General features: G+C 47.9%; 13 protein-coding genes and 4 non-coding genes across 18 annotated transcripts; 9 read left to right on the plus strand and 8 right to left on the minus strand.

Annotated features, from left to right (window-relative positions):
- Positions 1 to 41: 41 nt before the first annotated feature.
- FVEG_13923 (hypothetical protein) lies at positions 42 to 1,909 on the minus strand. Of its 2 annotated transcripts, XM_018903264.1 has the most exons (3): positions 1,813 to 1,909; positions 324 to 1,752; positions 42 to 268 (listed from the first exon to the last, which is right to left on the minus strand). In XM_018903264.1, exon 2 carries the CDS (start codon positions 1,568 to 1,570, stop codon positions 797 to 799), a length of 774 nt encoding a protein of 257 aa, XP_018762343.1. In that variant the 5' UTR covers positions 1,571 to 1,752; positions 1,813 to 1,909; the 3' UTR covers positions 42 to 268; positions 324 to 796. The 2 variants fall into 2 exon arrangements, with proteins under 2 accessions (XP_018762343.1, XP_018762342.1); XM_018903263.1 differs by having other exon boundaries at positions 324 to 1,909.
- A 242-nt stretch (positions 1,910 to 2,151) lies between these two features.
- On the plus strand, positions 2,152 to 2,250 carry FVEG_17666. Its single transcript has one exon. It is a non-coding gene; the product is annotated as a tRNA-Ser (tRNA).
- Positions 2,251 to 2,506: 256 nt separating this feature from the next.
- On the minus strand, positions 2,507 to 4,152 carry FVEG_17665 (hypothetical protein; the record flags this gene model as incomplete). The annotated part of the gene is made up of 3 exons (XM_018906896.1): positions 2,507 to 3,292; positions 3,349 to 3,831; positions 3,892 to 4,152. The coding sequence occupies 3 exons, from the start codon at positions 4,150 to 4,152 to the stop codon at positions 2,837 to 2,839; spliced, it is 1,200 nt and encodes a 399-aa protein (XP_018762341.1). The 3' UTR covers positions 2,507 to 2,836.
- A 669-nt stretch (positions 4,153 to 4,821) lies between these two features.
- Positions 4,822 to 4,895, minus strand: FVEG_17664. Its single transcript has one exon. It is a non-coding gene; the product is annotated as a tRNA-Val (tRNA).
- A 413-nt stretch (positions 4,896 to 5,308) lies between these two features.
- FVEG_17663 lies at positions 5,309 to 5,402 on the minus strand. Its single transcript has one exon. It is a non-coding gene; the product is annotated as a tRNA-Ile (tRNA).
- Positions 5,403 to 5,967: 565 nt separating this feature from the next.
- FVEG_13920 (hypothetical protein) lies at positions 5,968 to 6,327 on the minus strand (the record flags this gene model as incomplete). Its single annotated transcript, XM_018903262.1, has 1 exon — positions 5,968 to 6,327. The coding sequence occupies one exon, from the start codon at positions 6,325 to 6,327 to the stop codon at positions 5,968 to 5,970; it is 360 nt and encodes a 119-aa protein (XP_018762340.1).
- An 831-nt stretch (positions 6,328 to 7,158) lies between these two features.
- On the plus strand, positions 7,159 to 7,463 carry FVEG_17662 (hypothetical protein; the record flags this gene model as incomplete). The annotated part of the gene is made up of 1 exon (XM_018906895.1): positions 7,159 to 7,463. The coding sequence occupies one exon, from the start codon at positions 7,159 to 7,161 to the stop codon at positions 7,357 to 7,359; it is 201 nt and encodes a 66-aa protein (XP_018762339.1). The 3' UTR covers positions 7,360 to 7,463.
- A 568-nt stretch (positions 7,464 to 8,031) lies between these two features.
- On the plus strand, positions 8,032 to 10,896 carry FVEG_13919 (hypothetical protein; the record flags this gene model as incomplete). The annotated part of the gene is made up of 1 exon (XM_018903261.1): positions 8,032 to 10,896. One exon carries the CDS (start codon positions 8,032 to 8,034, stop codon positions 10,894 to 10,896), a length of 2,865 nt encoding a protein of 954 aa, XP_018762338.1.
- Positions 10,897 to 11,885: 989 nt separating this feature from the next.
- Positions 11,886 to 12,320, plus strand: FVEG_13918 (hypothetical protein; the record flags this gene model as incomplete). The annotated part of the gene is made up of 1 exon (XM_018903260.1): positions 11,886 to 12,320. The coding sequence occupies one exon, from the start codon at positions 11,886 to 11,888 to the stop codon at positions 12,318 to 12,320; it is 435 nt and encodes a 144-aa protein (XP_018762337.1).
- Positions 12,321 to 13,274: 954 nt separating this feature from the next.
- FVEG_17661 (hypothetical protein) lies at positions 13,275 to 14,137 on the plus strand (the record flags this gene model as incomplete). Its single annotated transcript, XM_018906894.1, has 1 exon — positions 13,275 to 14,137. One exon carries the CDS (start codon positions 13,275 to 13,277, stop codon positions 13,941 to 13,943), a length of 669 nt encoding a protein of 222 aa, XP_018762336.1. The 3' UTR covers positions 13,944 to 14,137.
- A 285-nt stretch (positions 14,138 to 14,422) lies between these two features.
- Positions 14,423 to 15,279, minus strand: FVEG_13917 (hypothetical protein). Its single transcript, XM_018903259.1, has 2 exons — positions 14,817 to 15,279; positions 14,423 to 14,771 (listed from the first exon to the last, which is right to left on the minus strand). Exons 1-2 carry the CDS (start codon positions 15,152 to 15,154, stop codon positions 14,540 to 14,542), a joined length of 570 nt encoding a protein of 189 aa, XP_018762335.1. The 5' UTR covers positions 15,155 to 15,279; the 3' UTR covers positions 14,423 to 14,539.
- Positions 15,280 to 16,192: 913 nt separating this feature from the next.
- On the plus strand, positions 16,193 to 18,782 carry FVEG_13916 (hypothetical protein; the record flags this gene model as incomplete). Its single annotated transcript, XM_018903258.1, has 7 exons — positions 16,193 to 16,269; positions 16,327 to 16,425; positions 16,476 to 16,597; positions 16,645 to 16,754; positions 16,805 to 17,376; positions 17,426 to 17,599; positions 17,645 to 18,782. 7 exons carry the CDS (start codon positions 16,193 to 16,195, stop codon positions 18,624 to 18,626), a joined length of 2,136 nt encoding a protein of 711 aa, XP_018762334.1. The 3' UTR covers positions 18,627 to 18,782.
- FVEG_13915 (hypothetical protein) lies at positions 18,716 to 20,190 on the minus strand (the record flags this gene model as incomplete). Its single annotated transcript, XM_018903257.1, has 1 exon — positions 18,716 to 20,190. One exon carries the CDS (start codon positions 20,188 to 20,190, stop codon positions 18,841 to 18,843), a length of 1,350 nt encoding a protein of 449 aa, XP_018762333.1. The 3' UTR covers positions 18,716 to 18,840.
- A 491-nt stretch (positions 20,191 to 20,681) lies between these two features.
- FVEG_13914 (hypothetical protein) lies at positions 20,682 to 22,449 on the plus strand (the record flags this gene model as incomplete). The annotated part of the gene is made up of 4 exons (XM_018903256.1): positions 20,682 to 20,828; positions 20,881 to 21,086; positions 21,134 to 21,896; positions 21,946 to 22,449. The coding sequence occupies 4 exons, from the start codon at positions 20,682 to 20,684 to the stop codon at positions 22,309 to 22,311; spliced, it is 1,482 nt and encodes a 493-aa protein (XP_018762332.1). The 3' UTR covers positions 22,312 to 22,449.
- Positions 22,443 to 23,577, minus strand: FVEG_13913 (hypothetical protein; the record flags this gene model as incomplete). Its single annotated transcript, XM_018903255.1, has 3 exons — positions 22,443 to 22,598; positions 22,646 to 22,767; positions 22,821 to 23,577. The coding sequence occupies 3 exons, from the start codon at positions 23,575 to 23,577 to the stop codon at positions 22,443 to 22,445; spliced, it is 1,035 nt and encodes a 344-aa protein (XP_018762331.1).
- Positions 23,578 to 23,989: 412 nt separating this feature from the next.
- Positions 23,990 to 24,458, plus strand: FVEG_17660 (hypothetical protein; the record flags this gene model as incomplete). The annotated part of the gene is made up of 2 exons (XM_018906893.1): positions 23,990 to 24,093; positions 24,179 to 24,458. The coding sequence occupies 2 exons, from the start codon at positions 23,990 to 23,992 to the stop codon at positions 24,456 to 24,458; spliced, it is 384 nt and encodes a 127-aa protein (XP_018762330.1).
- Positions 24,459 to 25,191: 733 nt separating this feature from the next.
- FVEG_17659 lies at positions 25,192 to 25,263 on the plus strand. The gene has a single exon. It is a non-coding gene; the product is annotated as a tRNA-Asp (tRNA).
- Positions 25,264 to 25,355: the final 92 nt, after the last annotated feature.

Below are 25,355 nucleotides of genomic sequence, written 5' to 3' on the forward strand. Positions count from 1 at the left end.
ATGGTCACAAAATGCCTCTCAGGCTTAGCGCAGTGGGGGTTGGTCAGAGAACGGGAAGCCAAGTGGTAATACAAACAGACAGCCGACTACGTAAAGGAGCACATTTTTAGCGAGTATCTCCGCAGATATATAACACTCCACCAGTAGCATAATACTCGAAGGGATCATCCTTAGCATATCCATGCATTTACTTCTCCTCACCTCACCAGGCGACATACCCATTGGATACTCATTTGGACAAGCTATCTACTCCGAGGAACACGCAAGACTAGTCGAGATCAGCACAAAACATCACCAGATTCAGCCAGACGGTAACTGCTCACGGGAACGAATATCCTGTCCCTGGATACGCAAAACAGACCTATTTTCGACGTATCCCCGGATAATGTCGCATGGACCGATCCCCGGTAGGATCGTGAAGTTCCATCGGTCAAGGGCTTAACCTTGTTGCGGTAAAGTTTACCCCATATCCAGAGTTCAATGCCGCGGAGACTAGTCGATATTTGGACTACCCCACGATTCGGGGTCTGAAGAAGACTCCGTCAAAAGAGCAAATCCGGGGTATCATACTGTCTCGAAGTGGTTGTTGTTGCTCTTGTGAATGGACGGAAAAGTAAGGTTGCCGACTTAAGCGTCAATGACTCGTGATGAATCCGGGGTTCTCATACCGCGCCCTCGGTCCTGAGGTTCGTGGAGAAGCCTGCCTGGCGCATCTGAACAAGGACGACGACGAGATGAATGATTTTCTGAATACAAAGCTTATAGTCTTCAAATAGTATGAATATTCCGGTTTAGCTTATTCCTTGGGCTTCTGGCCGGTGACTATTAAGCAATCAAACATCGGATGCACAGATCTATCGCGCGATGCCTCTCTGACACGCGCATTGAAAACCTCAACCTCTTCGCGCGACCATCCCAAAACATCAGTAAACAAAACCGCCGTAAATGCCGCTACACCCTCTCTCATGTTGACTCCCATCAAAGTTCCAATTTCTTTGAGCCGTTCATCCTTAGGCCATGGTCCGATTGGAAGCTTGAATCGCTCCTCTTTGACACTAGCGAAGCCAGCTTCCTTAGCCCATTCTTGAAAAGACGGCGCAGGATCCATGGTTCTTCCAATCTTATCGCAGGCTAACTTAAGATGATCCATCATTTGGACTAACGCGTTGTCGGGCTTGAGCGAGTCATCCTCGGAATAGAGCGTATTGGCTGTTTCCTGAAGCTCGATCCAGCCGCCTGGCTTCAAGTTGGCGTATGCTTGCCGCAATAGTCTAGGCCAGTCTTTGATGGATCCAGCCATATACCTGCAGTGGATATAATCATATGGGATCGGCTCGACCCATTCCGCTTCAACGTCGTCAACGATGAATTTGACATTTGGGGGAACCCAGTCTGGCTGGATAGGGCTGAGGTCATTTCCGACCACTGTCACAGAAGGATGCTCGTCTCCAAACTGGATCGCCCAGATTCCTGTTCCTGTTCCTATATCCAGAACATTCAGTCCTTCCGGATCGATGGGAGCTAAGAACAATCGATCCTTCACAGTTCGGTAAAAAACGTGGTGAATCATGTCCAGACGATCTTGCTCCTGGTCATCATTGGGAAAACTGTACTGTCCAGCGCGATCACTGTGGTATCGCCGACCATGTTTCCATTTATACTTGAGCACGCTGCTAGCAATGGATGTCGTTGCTCCTACAGAGCCAGCACTGAAGACGGACTCGGAGTCGGTGTTATCTTCGTCCACCTGGACTTCAGGCGTTGTTAGGTTATCAGACATCTTTGCAGTTGTCAATATGGGAACCAAGTTACGTGGATGCTCTTATCAGTATGATCAATGATAGGAAATTATATCGCGTGTATAATATGGTGGTCGAATAGCACAAAGTGGAGGTGCCACGCAAGCAACTGCAGCCGAGGCATGAAAACCACTCATCCAGTAAGAGCATATGCGGTCCTAGAGGCGAATGTAACCCCAGACATATTGCAATAACGAGGTTGCTGATCATCATGAGATTCAGAGTTCAATATGCACGTTCCATGGGAGCCCCATCAAAACGCCATTTCTGGAAGGTGGATAGAATAGCAGCCCATGTTACTGCGTCTTGTCATAGAGCCCTGTTGTGAGCCAAAAGCTCACCGATAAGATAAGACAACGTGGCCGAGTGGTTAAGGCGATGCCCTGCTATCTCTTCCGAGACATCATAGGCATTGTGTTCGCACGCGTAGGTTCGAATCCTGCCGTTGTCGATGTTCTTTTTGCATCTAGAAGATTCGATTTTTACTTATTTTTGTTTTGTTGATGATTCTGTGTCTGGTTGTATGTCTGAACATTTTATCGCGTTGGTGGGACACTGGTGATATTCCCGCCTTGAAACACTCCGAAAGATTTGAGCACGATAACAGCAGGTAGCTAGTTCAATTTGCCTCTAATTTTTTATATACTACTAGCATAGCATGTGAGACATTGGTAAGAATTATCAACAACTACCAGACTGGTCGCTGTTCAGGTCCATGATGAATTTGTTGATGGGCAATGATGCTCACATCCTGTCCCAACTTCCAACCTTTCTGCCGCAGAATTTCCAGGTACCTAAGTTTATTAGAGCTGCATTTCCTGGATAATATTGGTCTCTCAATACTGATACCCATGAATCCCGGATTGCGATGCCGTTCAACGAGCCTGCTGCACTGGCTTTATTTACTGAGTCCTCGCGCCTCTCATCTCAGCGTCCACTTCGTCCCCTCCTATGGCCGAAGTGACCAGTCTTTCCAGCTCTGTAAGCTTCCCTCCACCAAGGCTCGCCAGTCCCAAAGGCCCCATGTCGACCATGACTTACAGACCGCCAGACGCGGTTTTCCTGCAAGTCGATTCATCCAGTTGCGCAAGCAATTTCCCGGCCTGTTGAGTACATTTCTCTATCTCTCGTTTCGCCAAACGAACCATCTCATCAACATTCTTGAGGTCTTGCTTCTTCTTATTCAAGACATCAGTGGTCTTCTTTGAGTCATCCTTAAATATCTTCAAAGACTTGTCGCAGCGTTCGAGGGCCATGTTCCAGCCATCAACATCTTCAGAGGTTCGGCGATAGATGATTCGGAGGACAGAGTCTCGGATAACAGTGCTGTCCTGGATATCCTGGCGGATTCTGGTCAGGTCTGTCTGTGCGGTGTTGAGCTCTCGTTGAAGTAGTTCTCGCGAGGAGTTCAACATTTTCAGTCGTGTTTTATTCTCGTTCTGCTGGGCATGGACGCAGTCGGCCTTGTTTTGAATGGCGGAGATTTGTGCGTTCTATAGCAAAATATTGGTCAATAATGTGCTTGAAGGTAATGAAAACACAAACTTACCTCATCATCTGTGATGTCCTTTCTTCTCACATCTTTGTGACTCATCCCAAGCGTACCACTGGGCGTATGAATAGGCTTGAGTGTTTTCTTTTGCCGCTTTGGCGCAGGGACGCTACCAGCAGCGAATTCGCTCACATTTTTCCTCTTTTCAACCCGACTTGCCTCTCCTTCTGGTGGGGTTTCGGTTACCACATTACTGGGTGGCTCGGGAGAGTCAGACTTGGTCAGGTCAATGAAAGGTGGGGCTGTAACATCGCGATTATCGTCCTGGTAGACTCTGGGTCGAGGTGGCGGACTTGGTGAAGGCGCGACGACGATTTTATCGTGTACCAGAGTAGCATCACGACTCTTGGTGCCATCCCCGTCTCCGTTGTGCGGAAAACTGGCGCTCGATTTTTGGGCATTGTTTGCTGGGCATTCTGACTCTCTATACCGGGCAGAGGTTCGGCGTTTGGATAGGGCGTCTTTCTTCTCTCCAATCCACTAGATTGTCGATGTAATATCTCGGCCCTTGAGCTTGGAGTACTCGCCTCCCTTCTTGACAATGGATTCCAAATATTCCATGACAAGCGTGAGCGAGATCTTAGGTGAGGACTGCGCAAGCTTGATAGCCTGGTGCAACTTCTGAAGCAGGTATACAGTCCAGTGGGGAGAGAGACGTTTCTCGTCGAAGAGCTCCCATGGCCACTTGCCGCAGGCTTTTCGAATGCGTTGGAAGTAAGTCTGAACGGAAGCACTACCAATTTTGTTGAACGGAGCTGGAACGGCGGCCTCGCTCCCTTCGGAAACAGTCGAAGGCGCCATGATTCTGACTGCGTGAGGTACGATGAGAAGGTGAAGTGATGAAAGATTTTCGATGATAGAAAAGAGAAAGCAGGTGGTTTAAAGAAAATAAAAGGGATAGAACTCGAGATGTGTCAGAACTTAAGTGGCCGCGAAATTTGAACAAGAGAGGCTATGCTTTCCGATGTCGCATATGTGTTGTTGTTTCAAGGCAGCGTGGAGTCAAGGCACTGATTTGTTTCTTAGGAGGTTGTGGGGCGGTGCACAAAATTGGCTATGGCTTTATCTTATCGTATCTTATCTTGAAGCATCTGTTCGTTGATAAGCCCGTTTCTTACCCTGCACTTTACAAGTTCTTTTTCCTAAAGTGAGGGTTCAACAGGTGGGGATTCAAAATATTAATGGTTTATATAATGTTTGATAGTATGTATTGTAAATTTTGGCGTTTACTCTTCTCTTGTACCGGGTGGTTAGTGTTATCAGTGACTTTGTGGCGTCTTGTTCACTGATAAAACTATATTCTCGATTAACTACAGAGCAAACGCAGGTTCCAGGAGCAACATTACAAAATAAAAAAGGAAAACCAAGTATGTCTGGCTTCTCTGCAGCTTTAAGCCAGTCTATGGGACCACACCCAATCAATAAAATGGCAGCCACCCTTCGAGTTCTTCGTCAATAGCAGCCAAAATGTGGTTCCGCCCGGGATCGAACCGGGGACCTTCTCGGTGTTAACGAGATGCCATAACCAACTAGACCACGGAACCAGGCCTTGTAATTGGATGGCAGACGACCCTGCAACGGAATCCTTGATTCTGAGCAGAACGAGGAAGACTTGCGACACTGGAGAAGGTTTAAACAGTGTTACTCAGATCTCTTGATACATCAAGCAATGGACTATATGACTCATTGGGTATCAGAAGGACATGCTAACATCATATCTGGCATTTATTACTGCGATTTCATTATTGCTTGCACATTGTTAGTACCCTGCAGATTGCCCAATGGCATATTCCCGATAAGATACATCAGCCCCACTATCGCTCTCTTATCCTGGAGTCCAAAAATGAAACTCCCGTGAGAACGAGATGGAATCTTCGGACCGCACCCAGCTTCGCTCAACCACAAAAGCATATCGAACAATATATCGTCAAAAAGATGAATCAGAGGGCAATGGGATTGCTCCCGCCAGGGCTTGAACCTGAGACCTTCGCATTACCGACACTCGGATTGAAGTATTAGTACGACGCTCTAACCAACTGAGCTACGGAAGCCGTCTGATTCGATGACTCCGCTGGTGAGGCAGTGGCCTCATGTTGCGAGCGGCCTCGAAGTGGAGAGCCAGGGCTGGGGTTGGTCGTATTGAGCACGGATCATCAGGCAAAATCGACTTGGAGCAGACATTCGTGGTAGAGAGAGATCAAGATCACCGGGTGCTTGGCAGGTCTAAATTACGAGACGCCGCGGAACAATCAGAAGATGGACAAGGGCTACTACGAGGGCCAAACACTAGAGCCTGAATCTGATCTGCTGATCTGTCTTCAACGATTCAGCAGTTCCCGGGCAAAGTCAACTTGATGGTCTCTTCGGACGAGATTTAACAGCATGCACGGCAGAGCCAATCTTTAATTGTTTTTTTTTTCTCACAGACTTGCAATTATTAACATAGTCGATACACCGCGATGAACCTCATGTAGCAACGGCACTGGCATTATGATTTGAAACTGTCTCACAGCCAGCCTCAATCCTTTAAAGATCGATCTCTGGATTCTCATCCCCTCTATTGTCCAGTCCAACAATGGTGTAATTCTGACTCCAGTATTGAAGCCCAAGACCATCCTACTTCTCATGCGTGAACACAGCCTGGAAAGAAAACACTTTCTTGGCAGCGATTTTGTTGGCGAATGGTTCAAGCATCGGCTTGGAGTTGTGAAATCTGAACTTGTACTTGTGATCGGACAGATAAATTTCGTCGACAAGGTGGCTGATATCAGAGCTGAGCTTATTCAAATGATCAGGTTCACAGTACCAAGTGAAGTCGAATTTGCGTGAGAGGTTGTCAGGAATGTCGCCCTCCCATGTGATGGTAACCTCTTTGCTGACATCGATGGGCTCGGAGGGGTTGGGGCCAGTGAACTTGAAGGCCCGAGCTACGGATAAAGCGGCTAGAAGGGCGGCGAGGAAACTCTTGGTCTGCATTGTAAAAATGTGTCTAGAGAACTGACTTGCGAGATGCTGTCAAGGTGAAGAGGCTGAAGTCAATGCTTTATCTTTGGTAAATTAGGCTTAAACTGATGCCTGAAGCCTTGTTATAGATTACGCAAGTGATGGTAAAGTATTTACCTGTTATTGCTAAGTGGAATGCTATTAGTATCGGCGATTGCTATTTGCAGATGTTAGCTATAGGATTTGGATCCCGGTACCTAAATGCCAAAGTTCAATTCGGGATACGTTGGTGTTCGTAGAGTGCTTTCCATCGAGAAGACCTGGAGAAATGACATATTCTATGGTGCGTAATAGACTTTAATATACTGGCATGCCCTGAGAATGAGAGTCTTGTACCACTTTCCTTGTGTTGAGTCTTATATTTCCCTGGGTTGGCTTATTCCCAATGCCATGTCACCTTGGCTGTGCACAGATGCATAATATCATTGACTACGCTAACATATTATCTTCAGATGCCCTCATTGGGCACAGGGTTTATTGTCTTTTAGTGGTATTGAGTGGGATTTTCAATCATGCTGGTCAAGACGCAGCTGTATTCTTGATGCGGCGTGTCACAGATGCCACCTTTAAGCTTAATCTTATTTGTCCTTGCGTAGAGCAGACCAATCACGACGTGTCAGCGCCGGATGCTTTGTGGGTCCTACTAAGATTATGCCAACCAAGCGAGTACTGGGTTTCTACAATAAATAGGACGCTGACGGCCCATAGAAAGAGAGCAATCTTTATGATTCTTTGATTACACAGATTACGACGCAATATTTCATAATTATCATCTCAAGATCTACTTCAGTCAGAAACGCCAACATGAACAAGACCAAACACGCTGTTGACCCGGAAGAGACACCCGACATTATGCCTGACCACCCTCTCACCGGTAAAGCAGCCGCGGAGGACTATCAGAAACAACTCGCCCTCCTCAAGGAACAGAATGAAACAAGACTCGAGAAAGCTCGGGGGTCGCCATCCTCCAACTCATCAACAAAAAACACCGATGGTCGCACCTAGGCATGGGGCACCTTTGCCCGCAACGGATCCTGCGGTATCACCTTGCTGGGAGGCAGAAGACCCACGAACAGCCGCTCACTTGTTTTCCACGGATTGAAGGCCATCATGTATCGATCGTGGTTCATGCAGCGTTATGATCTTTTGGAAGCGCCATGCTGGCAATGGAATATTGTAATATGCGCGATAGTTTTGGACAAGGATGTGACAAGTAAAAATGTAAATTGATGTATTTGATCTGTCTTGTGAAATAATTGTGAAGTTTATGGTCTCATTGTTGGCCATACTAGACAAAATTCTGCCTTGCCAATATTGGTGTATTGGTCGTGGCAATCATTGGCCAATTCTCATGCAGCTGGCTGCACTTCGCGTCCTCACAGCCACAAAGTTGGGTTAAAATTATTGTATCAGCTCTTTGGAACACCGTGACCAATTTTCAAACCCTTCTCTCCTCAGTCGTTTCTCCTAGTTCTACATTCCTAGAGGCCTTCTTTCTCCGAACCGCTAAACTTTGCGCGGGCATTTTTATGTATCCGCTGCACCTCGAACCTACTGCAGCCTCTTCAAGCTGACCATCAGCTCCTGTTTACCCCGCTCGATATCACACGACCGAGCCTCACTACAGATCTCTTGGTAAATGAGATCTCGGGCTTCGACGCTTGAAATCTAATTAAGATGCGGCTCATAAACGTTGAGAACCTAAAGCTTGAAACCTTCATCGGCGGCCATGTCCCACCGTATGCTATCCTGTCGCACCGATGGGGAAATGATGATGAGGAGGTATCCTTCAAGGATATGGATAGAGGCACTATGAACAAGGTTGGAATGAAAAAAGTACAAGGCTGCTGTCGACAAGCCAAGAAAGACAACCTCAAATATGCCTGGATTGATACTTGTTGCATCGACAAGGAGAGTTCCAAAGAGCTAGATGAGGCTATCAATTCCATGTTCCAGTGGTATCGAAGAGCCGCCATATGTTATACCTACATGGCCGATGTTCCTTATGAACAAGATATCTGGGAAACGACTTCCAGCTTCTCCGCGAGCTCGTGGTTCACAAGAGGGTGGACACTACAAGAACTCCTTGCTCCTGGAGAAATACACTTCTTTGATGAGACTTGGAGTCTTATTGGCACGAAGGAAGAATTGGCGAGTGAAATTGAAGATATCACAGGGATACCCCGCAGATTTCTGCTCGGCTGGGTTGACTTTCACCAGGCCAGTGTTGCGCAACGTATGTCCTGGGCGTCAAAGAGGACGACAAAGAGGGATGAAGATATCGCCTACTGTCTCCTAGGGATCTTCGGTGTTACTATGCCGATGATCTATGGGGAAGGACACAAAGCCTTTGAAAGGCTGCAGCTCAAGATCATGGAACAGACAACCGACGATTCAATTCTAGCATGGGGAGTAAAGGTCCAAGGTATGGAGATCGAATCTCAGACTGGTCCTAGCGATTACAATACGTCCGCCGGAATGTTTGCCAAGTCCCCAATGGATTTTGCCAAGTGTGGTCGTATCGTTCCGAAGACGCTCGACCCTAGTTGTATCACGAATTTCGCTGTTTCTGGGGGATATATCCGCACGTCACTCAAGTTACAGAGTACAGAAAATGGAGTAGCATATGGTCTTCTCAACTGTGGCCTCGAAAGCACGACAGGAGGCTACATAGCTATTCCGCTGCGTTGCATAACGCCTTCAATTTCGACAGTCAGGGAGTACATCCGACCGATTGGATATGGCCCTATTCTTCTGTCCGGGGTACGCAGTGATTGCTACGATGTCCATGAAGTTCGCATCCGTGTGGATCGCCAGGCTCGACCAGCAGAAACGACAGGGAAACCTGTCTGGCTTCATATGGATGGTCACCAAAAGCTTAAACTACACCTCGTGGAAGTTTGCCCAGCACTCAACTGGGACCGGGGCCGTGCTTTGGTCATGGATTTGAAAGATTCAAATCAAACCGTTACACGAAGATACCTCGCTCGTTTTACTAGCACAGCAAAGAAGAGCCGCGACATTGTCGTTGTATTGGACTTCAACCTCCAGGCACAGTATTCCTCCGCGAGCTGCTTTGCAATAGCAGCACCTGAAGAGTTAGATCTGCCTAGTATTGCCCGAGGTCTGCATTTTATGCAGTCAGAGCACTTGCGCGATCAAGTTATGCGCATTGGAAATGATGTTGTCGAGGTCTCTGTGCAGAGAGAAGACATCTCGCAAGGATCGATTTTCCTGCTGAGACTAGCTAGGACTAACTTGAGTCCGTTGCCTGATGCAGATACGTCCCACCGTATCTACAAAGCGAGCCAGGTAGACATGCTGATTTCAATCCTCTGCGAAAGGGATAACATAGAAGAAACTATCGACGAAGAGATGGAAGAACAGGCCGCGACTGCCAGTAAACTAGAGTCACTAAAAGCCGAACTGGACAAGGTAGCGGAAAAGGAGAGACAACTCGCAGTTGAGAGAAAAAGGATTGAAAGCGAAATGAAAAAGAAGGAGAAAAATATGAATAGATATGATAGGAGGATGCAAAGAGCGAAAAACAGGCTGACTGAGCTCAAAAATCGAATTGAAAAGAATAGCCGAAATATTGAGAGAGTCGGTGGGGCCAAGGGTTCAATAAGTTGGGCCGAAACTATGATACAAAGACAATTAGACCAGCAAAAAGCATCTCAAGGCACAGATGCACCGGCTTCTGCCGGCACAAGAACCCTTCAGACAAGTCTGGTCAATAGCCGACAAAGCATGGGCGGTTTCATTCCACTGCTCTGGGCTGCCGCCAACGGAAAAAACGCAATCTTGCAACTTCTCATAGACAAGTGTGCAGACCTCGAAGCGAGAAACCCGGACAACGAATACACGGCGCTTATGTATGCGGCAGAATACGGACAAGTCTCAGCCGCAAAGTCCTTACTCGATTGCGGCGCGATGTTGGAAGCTCAGGACAAGAATAAATACACCCCCCTGTTGCTGGCAGCTTCGGCAGGGCACGTACCGATAACGTCGTTACTTCTCGGCAAGGGGGCTGATATAGAAGCAAGATCTTCCGATGGGAGTACTCCGCTCTCCATTGCAGCTAGAAAAGAAAATGACGGGGTTGTCAAGGTGCTGCTGGAGAAAGAGGCCGATATAGATGCGAAGGACGATAACGGAGACACGCCTTTGCTGCAAGCCTGTCTCAATGGTCACGTGGGTATTGCAAAGATGCTGATCGATGCAGGAGCCAATATTCAGACACAAACGCGCTATGGGAGTACGCCGCTAGCTGTTGCTGCCAGGAAAGGGAGGGAGGGTATTGTCAAACTACTGCTAGAGAAAGGGGTCGATATAGATGCTAAGAACCATAACGGAGACACGCCCTTATCACGAGCATGTCTTAATGGACACATGGGTGTCGTGAGGATACTCATTGAAAAGGGAGCGACTGTTGATGTGAGGAACAAGAAGGGCAAGACGCCTCTGCAACTAGCGGAGAAGAACACAAAAAGTGGGATCGTCGATTTGCTCCGGAATCATCTGGAGACGAAAGAGGGATGAGGTACGAGAACCAAATTAGGTGTTACCGTAGGGATAGGACAATAAATAACTGAGTAAGAGACCTTCTGGAAACTTGAGGATTGCCAGCGTGGATCGCAGTTCACGTTGAGCAATTTTATGACTTCACAGACCTTCCTTCTGTGACTAATCTTTGACGGGCCAGTTCGTACCCTACACTATTCTATGCTCAAGGCGGCCGCCAACAACAACAGTTAGCAATAATTTGAGTCACTACGTAGATCTAATGTCATATGGAAACAGCGCTGACAGGCTGGCCCCCATGACCATTCATCCTGTACTACATCCTTAATGGGAGGCCTAACGCATTCTGACGGCCAAATGGCAACATTGATTGCTAAAATCTGACTTTGATGTGGCGTTTGCGAATGTGTTCGTAGTACAAAGTCTGTTTTGATACTCAATTCAGGATTAACTAGCAGAGAATGCTCCAGTCCCTGGTGATTATACGACCACACTGAACACGACGTTGTTTCATTTTCTCCATGTTCAAAGGGCCAGTAGTAGTTCTTCATGAAATCAATCAAAAGCGATTAGTGAATGTGATAACGTTCTGCTTAACCTTTCATTTTGCTGAACCTAAATGTGGGTTCAACCACTAATTGTTCATCAAAAACCAGCGCAGAATTTATACTCCCTCGATATAAAATTTCTTTTAGGCAGATGTAAAAGTTTCTTGACTATCTGTATACCTCTCTACGAGATATTGGCTTTAGATCCTCTGATGATTTGAACGTAATTTTGAAATTTTATCGCTTAAGAAAAGTTTGCTTCGTCTATATAATCAGCTTCTCCCATGGTTCTATCCCAGAAATCTGAACCTTTCAAATACATCACAGATTCATTTCAGCTTATCCTGACATACGATCTTTTGTCCTACAATTGTGTATTATCTCACTGTACAACAGGTCCTTGTACAATCCAACTCTGTACAACATACCTTGTGCATTCACCCCCATCACCTACTCGCGATGACTGCCACACCTTCCCAGAAGCGCAAGGCCGAGGAGTCTGAGCCCCAAACTCAGACTCCTGCCTCTACCGGTCGCTCCATCAAGATCGTCCTCCTCAGGGACGGCAAACGCCCCAAGGTAGCTCGCGGCGACGACGACCAAGTCACTGTGCCAAAACCACCAGCCACAGTGTACCGCCACAACAAGCTGAAGAAGCTTGTTATTTGCAACACGAGCTCCGCGAATCAGTCCATGTATCCCATGGTGATTCCTATCGTCTTTCGTGGTGCCCAGGCCCAAGAGCCTGAAGAAAAGCCCGTCGAGTTCACTTTCCAGTACGACTTTCGCCCTAAGTCTTCCGACACCACGCAGAGTGGTCTGCCCACTCAGCAGCTGGCCCCTGGCGCAGTCCAGAAGAAGAGAATAGCCCCAACTCTGGTGAAAGCCGGATAGCTACCAGCTTGACAAGAGCGATGAACGAGCCAACAAGGTGTGCCGCCCTTCACACTCTTGTCCGGAGAGGCTTGTGTGTAGTCGAAATCTATGGCGGCCTCCATCTATCAAAACCAGGTAGGGAGCTCAAAACCCCAATACTACCTGACAAAGATCTGACAGTGGTTCCATCTAGGTTTAAGAGGATAACCAGGCTAACAGTAAAGCCTCTTTAGAGACAGAGTGCTCAAAGTGTATTACTTGGTCTCAAACCATGGTTATAGTACCTATATGTTTTGTCGGATCGAGGAACTGCATATTATTTGCGATTATGGGTATTTAAGGTTGCAAAACTCGAAGGAGTCATTTATGGCAAAGCCTCGCTTCCTTATTCCGCGATATTTAGTGATACCACTGGGTGGTTTTATTTACTTCAGATGATCTTTTGTTTCGTTCAATACATTTCACTAAGAAACCATGAGCTTCGGCGTCATTATTGATCTTGTATGTTTAATTTGTATCTGGAAGACTTTCTACAACCCTTTAACGCGTGATACTTTGTGACTAACTTGCCCGGGTATCCCGTGAATAATGCGAAAAAAGTTTTTACGCGTAACTGATACTATGTAGACGTCTTTTCTCCCAGCTTACTTTGTCTTGAAGCGCAAGATATGTTTCACCAAAGAGTAGCTTTGTAGCCTCCCCTTCGACAGGCTATACATCAGCTCAGCCTGATTTGGCGACCCATCCGACCAATCTTCAGCCGCACGAAAGTGCACAGTCCCGGAACGGACATTATTCCGACTGTCCTATATCAAATAGGATGGCCAAAGGCGCTCAGCCGCAACCCCGCATCCTGACCTCTGCTTACCTGCCTGTTCACCAATCCTGCCATGCATTTAGTCTTGTGATGCTCTAGCCCGAGGATAACAGTATATGGGGTCTTATTTGATATGACCTTCAGTCAGCAGAGGCATGGATCGCGAAAAGACGAGGCTTGATAGCCCATCTCTCTATACTATTGGTTGGATTGCGGCCCTTGCCATCGACCAGGCAGCAGCAAGGGCACTTCTAGATGAGGAGCACTCTGAACCAAATGACTTCCATCCATCTCCTTCGGATATGAATAATTACATCTGGGGCCGCATAGGTATCTGGGATGCTCGGAATGGAGCTTTCATGCACCAAATCAAAACAGGGTCGTATGTTGGGAAACTTAAGTCGGTTGTGTTTTCAGAAGACGTGGCAAACCTTATTAACGTCCTCAGCACAGGAACCGTTTTGATACATGATATCCAGAGTGGAAGTTGTGAGCAGGCCTTTGACCTCTCATCTCCAAGTGGGGATTGGTCAATTGAGCTTTCCCACGACTTCGCAATGATTCTTACAGCTTCTTCGGATGACAATACCGTCCGAATATGGGACCCTCAGACTCAAACCAAAAGCCTGAAAAGGGCGAGAAGCCGGGAAAAGTCAATTCTCGAAGTTGAAATATCGCCAAATGGGAGAACAGTGGTATTGCATACGGTGGATGGCCATGAGATTTGGTCACTTCGCCGAAGTAAATTCGAATGCCTGTTGGTAGGCGACAGTGACTTCATCGAGTTCTTGCTTGATTACTTTATTGTTGTTGTTGCCAGTTAAACGTCTATTACGATGTGTAACGTGCAGCCGGGGTACTACACCCGTTCCTTCGATATTGAGACTATGGTCAAATGCTGCTTTTATTCAGAGGATTGCAAGACCCTTGTCACATTCCGTACGGATCACACCTGGCATTGCTGGCATTTGGGACGTCATAACTACACACGTATTGCAAATGCGAGCTATATTCAAACCAATCGAGGTTTCTTCCTTGAACCGAGACGTGGAAACGTTATTTTGGATGACATTGTTATTCAAGTGGTCGAACCTCCTCATCGTTCTCGAATGGCACGTGAATGATCAGCCTGCCCGGCTCTAGCAGATCAGTCATGGATAATGATCGGGCACAAGAAGTTCTTCAGGCTCTCTCCAGAGTGTCTAAACGCCGAGGTAAAAGTTTCGGGGAGGACGATTATTATAGATTGCACTTCTGAAAGACTTAATATTTGAGCCTTGAAGTCAGTAAAGCTGGGCGATTGTTTTGTTAAACCAGAAGTATATTCCTCGAATCAGTAACAAGGACGGTTATCGAAATGGCTAGCGATATGAACTGAAAATTGACAACGTCCAATTGACCCAAAAGTCCAGGTTGATGTTCAGTACCATAGTTTCTCGTTTGGCTCGACACCTTTCTCTTTGCAATGGTCATAATAAAGCTCCGCGAAACTAAAGATATCCATTGTCTCCCTCAAGCTATCATCATCATTAAAGAACTCGAGGCTTCCGGTAATAGTAAACACCACCTCGGCGCCAGCACCCATAAACAGCGTATGAATAGTGCCTGGGTTTTCAACAACATAGTCCCCAGGTCCAGCTACCCAGTCGTACCTACAAAGTCAGTTAATACATCACAGTTTGAGGTCATAGACTCACTCCTTGTATCTCCAATTTCCAGAAAGTGTAACAGCTGTGACTGTACCTCGATGCCTGTGCTTTCCGAGCCAGCAATCGACAGGCGTTCTCAGTCCAATGACGAAACTACCAGATCTCGTTTCAAACCGAAGAGGCTTGAGCTCTAGCGTTCCTGTCCATGGATGCCACAGAGTGTCTTTGCTGGCGTTGACGTAGACATCTGGAGAACTGTGCTTGTCTGTGAAGACGAGGGCCTTTCGGTCTTTATCTGTGAGTACTGATTCACCCTTGGAACGCTCCAAGAGATCAGAACTCTTTTGAGTATTCTCTGGTGTGTCTTGGGTCTGGGCTGGCGCCATAGTGAGGGAGGTATCAAGACAAATAAAACAGTTCTGGGCGAGAGTGTTGCAGTGACTAATTTGCCATGCTAGTCAGTCGAGTGAGGGCTAGGAGCCTGATTTATATGCTCAACAGCACGCTGACTAAATGGACGCATCTGATACGTGTCGTGTAATTTTGAGTTGGGCAGTTTTATGCAATATGTAGATCAATGCTACCACAGATTTCCGAATGACTCGGTGATAGCTGTCTGGCACTGAGCGGTGTCAGCAAAAATAGAAATTGTGTCGCCAAGTTACGGTTGTTGTTCTTCGGCCTTTGGCTCACCTGGGAAATCCGTAGGGGTCTCGACAGGGCTACCCCTCTGCCGCCCTCCTGTTGTTGCTCCCCCGCGGCAGGGGACCTTTTCTTGGGGAAGATCGGCAAAATGTTGGCTGCAGACGTTGGGCATCGCTGCAGCGCTTTGACCTAGGTTACTCATGAAGACACTGTCATGACTCGCTCAAAAGACGCTCTGCAGCGGGGTGCACGGGAATGAAAGGATACAGCAGATGCTGTGCCTCAATAACCGAGTCAATGGCGGATCTGTGTGATGCTGGTTTGGGATGGATGATTGTAGATGAGGTGGGGTGACTGAATTAGAAATGTTTTTCATCTTAGATTCGGTAGTGAAGAAGTTGAAATTTCCTCGGTAGAAGATGCAAAACACACAAACATGAGCTCAGGCTTTTAGAAATGAGATTTTCTTATTGAATCCATGCTAACGGATGGCGGGAGACATTGATGCAGAAAGAGGCAAGAAAACATTAAATTTATTGACGGTACGGGGTAGGCAGCTTTGAGCTCTGCTATGCCACTAACAGAATGACCGGGGCTACACACGGCAAAGGAGATAATCAACTAAGACCCGAAGCTTGGAGAGCGTTATCAGATACGCGATAAGACGCCAGCCGAGGACAAGGACAAATTACCGACGAACCTAGCGCACGTAGCACAAGGACAAGCAGCCGAGGTTCCACTACCCGCAACGTAAATCTCCATAATCTTGCATCAGAACCATGGATCCAACACCCGCCGCTCGACGTCGTCGCCGAAGACGCGTTGCCGAAGAGAACCGGAAACGTGCGCCCCGAGCGTGAGTCCTCAAAGAGCAATGTAATTGACCTAGAGCTGACGATATTACCGTTATCAGGTGCGATCGATGCAAGGCTCGGAAAAGCAAGTGCATTGAGTCGAGTCCAGGCATTTGTCAAAGATGTGAAGCTGGCCAGTTCAGTTGTCGCTTTGACCGGTATGTGACCATTGCATAATTGAGAACCAAGCAAACCTGATGAAATATAGAGATAGGCTGTCTCCACCACAAAGTCAAAGCCCAATACCCGCTGGGGATGGCACCATTACTGCCATAGCTGCCTCGTCTCAAACAGGAGCAACACCACAGGAGAACATCTCCATAGAAAGCCGTAAGAACGATCACATATTCATGTAGGAACTGATCTGAAAGATGCAGACCAGACTGAAAGCATACTATGGCCCCGATTCCTGACAAGACTACGCGAAGCCTTTTCTTTGGACCCGATATCAGGCCCAGAGGAACAGGATATGGTCAATCTACAGGCTGTAAATATTGTTTCCGCACCTAAAAGTCATCTGAAACTGACTTTATCCAGAATATTACGCGACCAAACAACCCATCGCTTGCAGAACAAGGCCGCCTGAAGAAGATTGTCGACTCATTTCCCCCTCGGTCTATTGCTGAGTTCCTTGTTCACGTCTGTATCAGACGCGGCACTGATGTCTTCTTCTATTTCGACCAGGCACAACTGATTTACGAGATCGAGCAGTTTTACACCAACCAAACGTGCCCGTTGAGGTTCGATCCCAGCTTTATCTGTCTCGCATTGACCATCTTCGCACTTGGCAGCCACTGGACCCCTTTGGAGCGACCAAGCCATTCGCGAATTGATGAACATGATCCTGGGCGTTTGTTCTTCGAGCAGGCCAAAGTCCTTGTACCAGATGTAATAGAGCTTCCAGGCCTCAGATCTATCCAAGTGTGCCTGATACTCGGTGTCTATCTCATGCCGCAAAATGCAGTTGGATCGTCCTATGTCTACCTAGGAATGGCTTTGAGGAAGGCTCTGGCGTTTGACCTACATCAGGACTCGGATGATCAAGCCATGGACGCGCGAGAAAGAGAAGTTCGTCGGCGGCTCTGGTGGTCAATATACTCACTTGAAAGGTAAGTTCATGCCACTCCTAGTGTTGGCTCCATACATACTGATGCCAAGCAGGTGCTTGACAATAAAGCTCAATAGGCCACGATCAGTGGCACCTGAGATCATTACCGTCTCATTACCGACCGTTCTGCCAGAGTTCGATGATTCACAGAAGTTCAAGAACGTTCTTCTTCAAATTACCTTTGCGCGTCTCATAACCATTTTGGACAAAGTGGCTGACTTGGAGTACGTCGCAGCTTACAATTCTACTACACGAGCTGACATTTGCAGATCAACAGTAACAAACGCTCCACGACAGGCAGACACGGCGAGCCTGGAGAACCAGCTGAGAGAGTGGAAAGACTCGTTGCCTGAAACCTTTGATCTGGAGACGATTCCACCTCAAGACTCACGCTATCGCGCCGTCTTTCACATCTGGCTTAACTATTACTATGCCTGGATTGTTATGGGTAAGATGTCTCTCATTACCGTTGTGAGAATGACTCTTCGGCAACATCTCGGAGATGACTCAGAGCCATGCATCATTGACGACAAGGCCGAAAAGCTATCAAAGTCATGCGCCAAGGCTTCTAAGAAACTGCTTCAGCTCTTTGAGGACTTGAACCAGACTGGCTATACCACCCGATTCTCATTCACCGACTTCCAAGGCTGCAGTATTGCGACCATCGTCACTCTCATAGCAGGTATCCTTGATAGGGACCCCGGTTACGAAAGGCGTGTCAGATTTGGCCTAGAGTTCTTGCGTAGAATGGCGACAGGGAACCCAAATGCTCAAGTTGGAGTTCGGTTTGTTGAAGCCCTTCGGTCGATCTCGAACGAGGCCTGTAGCAAGCTTAGTCGGTCTAGGCAGCCTCCTACCAGCACGACTGACGAGGGGCTACAATCGTCTGCCTATAACGAATGGGCGGAGTGGCTGTCAAACCAAGAACAATCACAGAGTGCTATCAACAGTGAAATAATTGGTCACAGCACACTAGGCGCCGACCAAAATACACAGGTACCTCCAGGCGCTGATGCCGAGTTCTGGTCTGCGGGGGCTGAGGATATGGAATGGAGCTCACGGACTGATCCGGTTCTCGAGCCACTCATGCCACGTCTACAGGTACCGCAGCCTCAGGGCGGAGAGCAGCTTGATCTGTTTGAGACATACCGCCTGTCGGCGATGTATAGCGAAGACCAGCCGTTTTTGATGGGGCTCACAGGCTTCGATGTGCTGGACTTTGCAGGCTATCCTCCCGACATGGGCCCATGAAACTTGTGCGGCCCGGCTGTGTGACTGGGCGCTCAATTTTGAAAAGCGGAAAATTTAGTCGAAAGGAACTGCGGCTATGAACTGATTATGGCAAATGCAATGTTAAAATTGAGTTCTTAGTGCAGAAAGAAAGACTTGTACTTTTGCTTTCCCAGGCTTGATATTCAATGTGCTATTTATTGTCCATGTTTTTGTTCCCAGCATTCATCAAATTCTACAGTACCGAATTAAACCGGATCGGGATCCCACCATCGACATCCAGAGACTCCAACTGGCTGCGATACACTAAACCGTCCTTCATAACCGCCAAGATGTATTTTTCCGGGTGGTCAAAGATCTCAATATTCTCCAATGGGTTCTTATCCATGATCAGAACATCCGCCTGGAAGCCCTCCTTCAGCTGACCCAGAGTAGTCTCACAACCCATCATCCTGGCAGGGTTTACTGTCGCACTTTGCAATATTTCAAGAGGCTTTAGTGCTTGAGAGCGCAGAGAGAACTCTTGGGTCTGAGCAGAGCCAAGCGGACCAAGGAGATCGCTACCGTAACACATCGTCACACCAGCTTCTGAAGCAATGCGGAGAGCCTCGAGGCCAGATTTCAAGACTTGCGCGTTCTTGACTTGTGACTCGGGGGGCAGGAAGTTCTTCCACTTGTCGGTGGCCATTTGCGCATACGTGATGAGTGTTGGGGTAAGATAGACGCCTTTCTCAGCCATGAGGCGAGCTGTCGGGGCATCGACAAAGTTGCCATGCTCAATACCCTTGACTCCGTTGTCGATACAATGTCTTATAGCCTTAGTGGTGTATGCATGCGCTGTAACGAAAGTGCCAGCATTATTGGCACACTCCACCATCGCTTGAATCTCCGACGTGGTAAATTGCAGCTGTTCCAGCTTGTCGGTCGGTGATGCAACGCCACCAGATCCCATAATCTTGATAAAGTCAGCTCCACAGCGAACCTCATCGCGAACAGCGGCCATGCACTCTGGCACGCCATTGCAGATACGGCCCAAAGACCCAATAGCGTGGCCGCCGCAGCATTCATGCTTCTCGTAAGAGCTTCTAAGGTCACCGTGGCCCCCTGTTTGCGAAAGCGCATGTCCCGAAATAAACAGACGAGGTCCGGGGAAAACGCCCTCTTCAATCGCCTCCTTCAATGGAAGCTGAGCGCCGCCGCAATCGCGAACAGATGTGAAGCCGCGGTAAAGCATTTGTGAGGCGACATATGGCTGTCGCAAGAGTGAAATGTCATTGGGGTTGCCAAAGACACGGGATAGGTCTGTGAAGCCTGGTGTCGCGCAAAGATGAACGTGAGCGTCGAATAGACCTGGGCATAGGTATCGCCCCTTGCAGTCTACGACGTTGTAGCCATCGGGATACTGGTCAGGTGTTGAGGGGTAGACGGTCTCAATTTTGCCGTTTTTTGTGGACAGTGATGCATCTTCGAGGATATTGCCTGTTGAGACATCGATGATGTTGGCGTGAATGAAGAGGTGCTTCTTGGGAGGGTGACGAAGCCATGGCTTGATGTCTGCGCCAGGTACAGTATCAATTTGAGTCATGTTGACGTTGATAAGTTAACGAACAACACAGTCTCCTTTCAAAGACCAGATAAGGGAAGTAAAATTGAGCTATCGACCGGGAAACCATCCAAGACAGTGGCTTTTTATCATAATCTCCTCTCAGTCGCCCCTCGCGCTGTGTAACACTCTTCGCCGATCATTGCCGATAGCGGGCGAGATTATCGCAGTCGGCAGTATGGCCATCGGCAAAATGTCACTATTCCCGACATTGAGCCATCGGATCGATGGTCTATCTCGTCGGCTCCATGTCCTTCCCCGCATTATGATAAGGTTTTGCCCATAGTGGCTCCTGTCACCGAATATCCGATGCCCGGAGCTTGTCATTTGATGACTTTTTTGATAACGGCGAACCAAGCTGTTGGGATCATGATATAATTGAGGGATTCCCCACGAAGGATCAGCGCTGTCCATCATGCACCTGCATTGACGTTGTTTAGACCATTTCTTTGATTCGACTTCGATTCGCTATCATGGATAACGCCCTTGAGAAGAAAATGTCTGCGCCCAAGTCTGATGAGCCTGAGGCAAGGGGCGAGATCCTTGACATGGACGATTCATACACTCCTGAAGAAGAGAAGGCAGTTCTTCGCAAGATTGACATGGTCATCCTGCCATTTGTAAGTCGCTCAGTTGCAATTGACCTTGTTTCATGACTCATAAAATGTACAGATGTGCTTCGTCTTCTTCCTTCAATACCTTGACAAGCAAAGTCTCAGCTACGCCGCTGTCTTTGGTCTCATCGACGACCTCGACTTGACTAGCTCCCAGTATTCCTGGTGCAGCTCCATCTTCTACGTCGGCCAATTGGTCGCGGAGTACCCCTGCATCTACCTCATGAGCAGACTGCACCTCACCAAGTTTGTGGGAGTCACAGTGTACGTGTATCATTCTCTCCACCAAGGTCTCACTAACGGGATTCTAGTATCGTATGGGGCACTATCTGCATGTGTCTCGCAGCTCCTCACAACTTTGCCGGTTTCGCCGCCGTTCGTTTCCTCCTCGGCTTCAGCGAAGGTGCCGTATCACCAGCCTTCGTCACCATCACGTCGATCTGGTATCGCAAATCGGAACATACACTTCGTACTGCTCTTTGGGTCACCATGAATGGCGTTGCACAGGTTGTCGGATGCCTTCTCATGTACGGAATTGGAAAGAATACGTCACTCGGTCTTGCACCATGGCGTACCCTGTTCCTTGTCTGTGGTGCGATGACGGTCGTCGCAGGTATCGCGTTCTTCACGCTCATGCCCAATGGTCCAAGAGATGCTTGGTTCTTGAGCCCTAGAGAACGTGAGGTATTGTCGATGCGCATGGCTCGTGATCGTGAGGGAGGTGACAAGACGAGCTTCAGCACCAGTCAACTCCGAGAAACGCTCATGGACCCCAAGGCTTGGGCAGTCTTTTGGTTTGGTGTCCTAGTCACGATGCAGTCGCCTGTACTCACCTTTGCATCTCTTGTCATCAAGTCGGTGGGTTACACGCAGCTCGAGACAATGCTCTACACGGCTCCATCGGGAGCAGTTCAAATTGGACTCTTGTGGATTGGCGTTGGTCTCTGTACTTTGTTTCCCCGACAGCGCTCGTTGGTCGTTCTGGTTCTAATCATCCCACCTCTTATCGGCAACGTCTTCTTGATGAAGCTTGACGTCAGCGCTGGGTGGGGTCTGATCGCTGCATCATGGGTAGTAAGTTTAATGATTCCTTGTATCTGACATCTGCTGACCTTTTGGATAGTCATCTTGCATTACGGCTTCGATGTCGATTCTCCTCTCACTCTCCGCATCCAATGTCAAGGGCAACACCAAGAGAGCCTTGGTAAACTGCATGTTCTTCATCGGATATTGCGCAGGCTGTATTGGGTCCCCCCAGCTTTGGACTCATGGTCCCCGATACCGAGAGGGCGTCATCACCAGCATTGTCACTTGGTGCCTACTGTTCCTGACGATGATTGTTTATCGAACTCTTTGCACTCGAGATAACAAGAAGAGGGACCTAGCGGGAGAGTGTCACAGCACTGGGGAGGTCATTTTGGATAGGAATGGTTTGCCCAAGTCTGACTTGACAGACAAGGAGGACAGGGCATTCCGATATAGTTACTAGATGGTTACTCGGGTCGAACTCCGATGTATGTATCGAACAAGGCAGAGAGCAGGATTGGATCAGTGTAGACTACATGTCGAGGCTCAGTTGTCATTGAGGATACTTTATAGAGGTTCCAACTATTCGCAAGATTAAGCACTATTTGTGCCATTAAAAGAATTTTTCTGCACCCAGGTATCGACGATACCAGTAATCTGGATGTTGTTCTTCTCAACATACAAGAAATGACCGTTGCCCTTGAAACCCCAATCCCCCAACTTGATCCACTGAGGCTTGCCACCAGCCTGCTTGAGAAAGTCGATAACACAGTGATCGTAAGTGATGTGAACGGAACTTCACCAGCCAGGAGCAGATAAGGGACCTTGTTGATCTGAGGAAGCTTGCGTGCGGGCGTGACTTGGGGATAGCAGTTGCGGTGAGCGAGAGTCTCCTCACCAACGGACTTGCTTTCAAGCTCTAAAAGACAGTGTTAGCAAAGTCTATCGCCACAGAATTTGTGGTGAGCTTACCGGATGGGCCGCTGACAGGGGGGTCGTAGGTCACAGGTGTGTTGGTCAAACCCCAAGGCGATCCAGCATATCCACCTAGCCCCTCAGCATAGAACCAGAAAAGTGGAGTCGTAGCCTCGAGATTGATGCTGCCAGCGATGTACTCGGGGCAATCGTTGGAAAGCAGAAGAGGGTTCCTGCTACCAAGAGAATGAGAGATGAGGAAAGCCTTCTCTCCAAGAAGCAAGAGCAGCTCGCAACCACCAGCGCGGGGAGCGTTCTCTTGGCAGACGAAGTTGGTAGTAAGAGGAATTAGCGACTTCTTGAACTGGTTGTACACAGGGTCGCCATTAGCTCCAGTACCAGGCCACTGGGTATGTAGCTTAGCCTGGGTATACGTCTCGTAGTTCTCAGGAGAAGTGAAAAACTTCATGACAGTCTCAGTTGCTGAACCCGCGGCCATGGGGAAGCTAGAGAAAGCGTTCTTAGCACTAAGACCGATGGCATTGTTATTGACCAAGTACACAACGTAGCCTCTCCTGGTGAAGTAGCTAACCCATCCCTCGAGGTTGTCAGGTGTGTTGAGCCAAGTACTTCCTGAAAGACCACCTCCGTGGAAGAAGACAAGAGTATGCTTCTGAGTCCATTGCTTGGTAGGCGTCAATTTCTCCACGTAGATCTGATCAACGGTGATGGTCCCAGAAGCTCCCTTTGCAGAACGACCGCCGATAGAGAAGAAATCTCTCGCGTAGGGAACCTCGTTGGAACGGCAGTGCATGCTAATGGCGTTCGTGCCAGTGCAGTCCACCTTTCGCTCCTAGACAGGAGACGCTAGAGCGCCGCCGCAGCGAGTTTAGGACGAAACAGGCCATTGTAATTAATTAGGAAATTGGTAGGATTAAAATGAGTGGCTGCCAGAAAAATAGTCTGGACTTTTGTCTAGCTGAGAGTGCATATCGCCAACACTCTGATCAACGTGATGCTGAAAACCTCGTCAATCGCGAGAAGACGGCTGCGGAGCGTGCTTTTCGATTCCCGGAGAAGTCTCTCTAATCTTTGTGGCGATCCTCATTAGAAAAGTGGTGCGCAAGAATCCTGTTCAAAAGGCTTCCCCGGCGTCGGAGGAGGTTTAACACATATTATCAAGAAGTTTATTATGGCATCAGGCATTTGTACACATTGATGGTTTTATGGTGACTTTAAAAATCATGACCATCTGTTGCTACTCCCCATTGCACTTGTTCCTGACAATCCCTGGACTCCTCAGTCATCCAAGTAAAAGTAGTGCTGGTCAGTAAACTCAGCACAGTCAACAATGATACTGTTGCTCTGCCACTCGACGTCCCAAGTCTGACCATCCGAAGAACAATCATCCGTAGGACAAGCTCCCATCTGGGCAGGCGTTCTGCTGTCGGTGCCGGTCACAAGGGCTTGGAATGCCATGAAGCATTTGCCATCAGGGCAGATGTCAGAAAGGTCTGCGCAGATGTTGTTGCCCTTGAGCCAACTGAGAGGTTCAGACTTTTCGCCAGCGGTGAATCGAGGGCAGCTGTCATCTTTGACCTTGATTTGGCCACCGTATTGAGCTGCAGTGAGGCCGAGGAAGAGGAGGGCGAGCGCGAAAACTGGCTTCCTGATTTGAGGTTGAAGTTTGCATGAAATAATGGGACTGGTCTAACTTGTTGGTTCTCGGCGAAATTTAGGAAGTCTTATGAGATGCAAGAAATCGTTTAGTGAAGGTAGATAAATGTAAGTGGCTGCTATCTCCTGCTTTATGTACCATCTGCATCTTTGGTTACGTGTTGGATTATGTCCTCGTGTCGTTGATCTTCATTATACTGTGCCCATGTCTTGGAAGCAGCTCATCAGCGTCAGATTTTAGTTCATCTTGGGTTTATATGACACCGCGAAAACACGGCAGTGCTCAAAATAGCGGAGTTGAACGAAGAGCAGTGGATAACATCACCCATAAAAGGATGCAGAAGGAATGTTTGATCGGCGCACTCAGACTCTTGGCATGAGATATGTCGTCAAATGTTGAGTTTCTATATCAACCACACCACTTCGGAATCCCTCATTGAGGCTGAGCTGTTCAGGCCATGATCGGTTGCCAATCCTATAAGTTTGGTAGGTATGGAGGTCCCCTCATGTCTAGGTCCTCTGAGATTTCGTTTTAAGTAGTAAATAAATTATTGCAAGCAAACAATGAGTCCATGCACCTTCAGTCACAAGCATTCTTTCACGAACCACATTTGGAAACCATGACCTGGACTTGTTAGTCGTAGTTGAAGTTGGCATTCGATTTTGGCGATTAGCGCAGTCCTAGGTCCTTATGCCTAGCTAGCAAATGATCAGCCACCGAACTCCGCTACAGCAGGTTTCAACCTGTTCATCTTCCGTAGTATAGTGGTCAGTATGCAAGCTTGTCACGCTTGAGACCCGGGTTCAATTCCCGGCGGGAGAGTCGCCTCATGATATAATCATGCCTATCTATATCTTTTTCTTTTTCCTTTTTTAGTACATTTTTTTTATTTATTCTTAAATACATTACTACTT

The sequence above is a fragment of the Fusarium verticillioides genome, chromosome 8, assembly GCF_000149555.1.
Source record: "Fusarium verticillioides 7600 chromosome 8, whole genome shotgun sequence".
Lineage (NCBI taxonomy): Eukaryota > Fungi > Ascomycota > Sordariomycetes > Hypocreales > Nectriaceae > Fusarium > Fusarium verticillioides.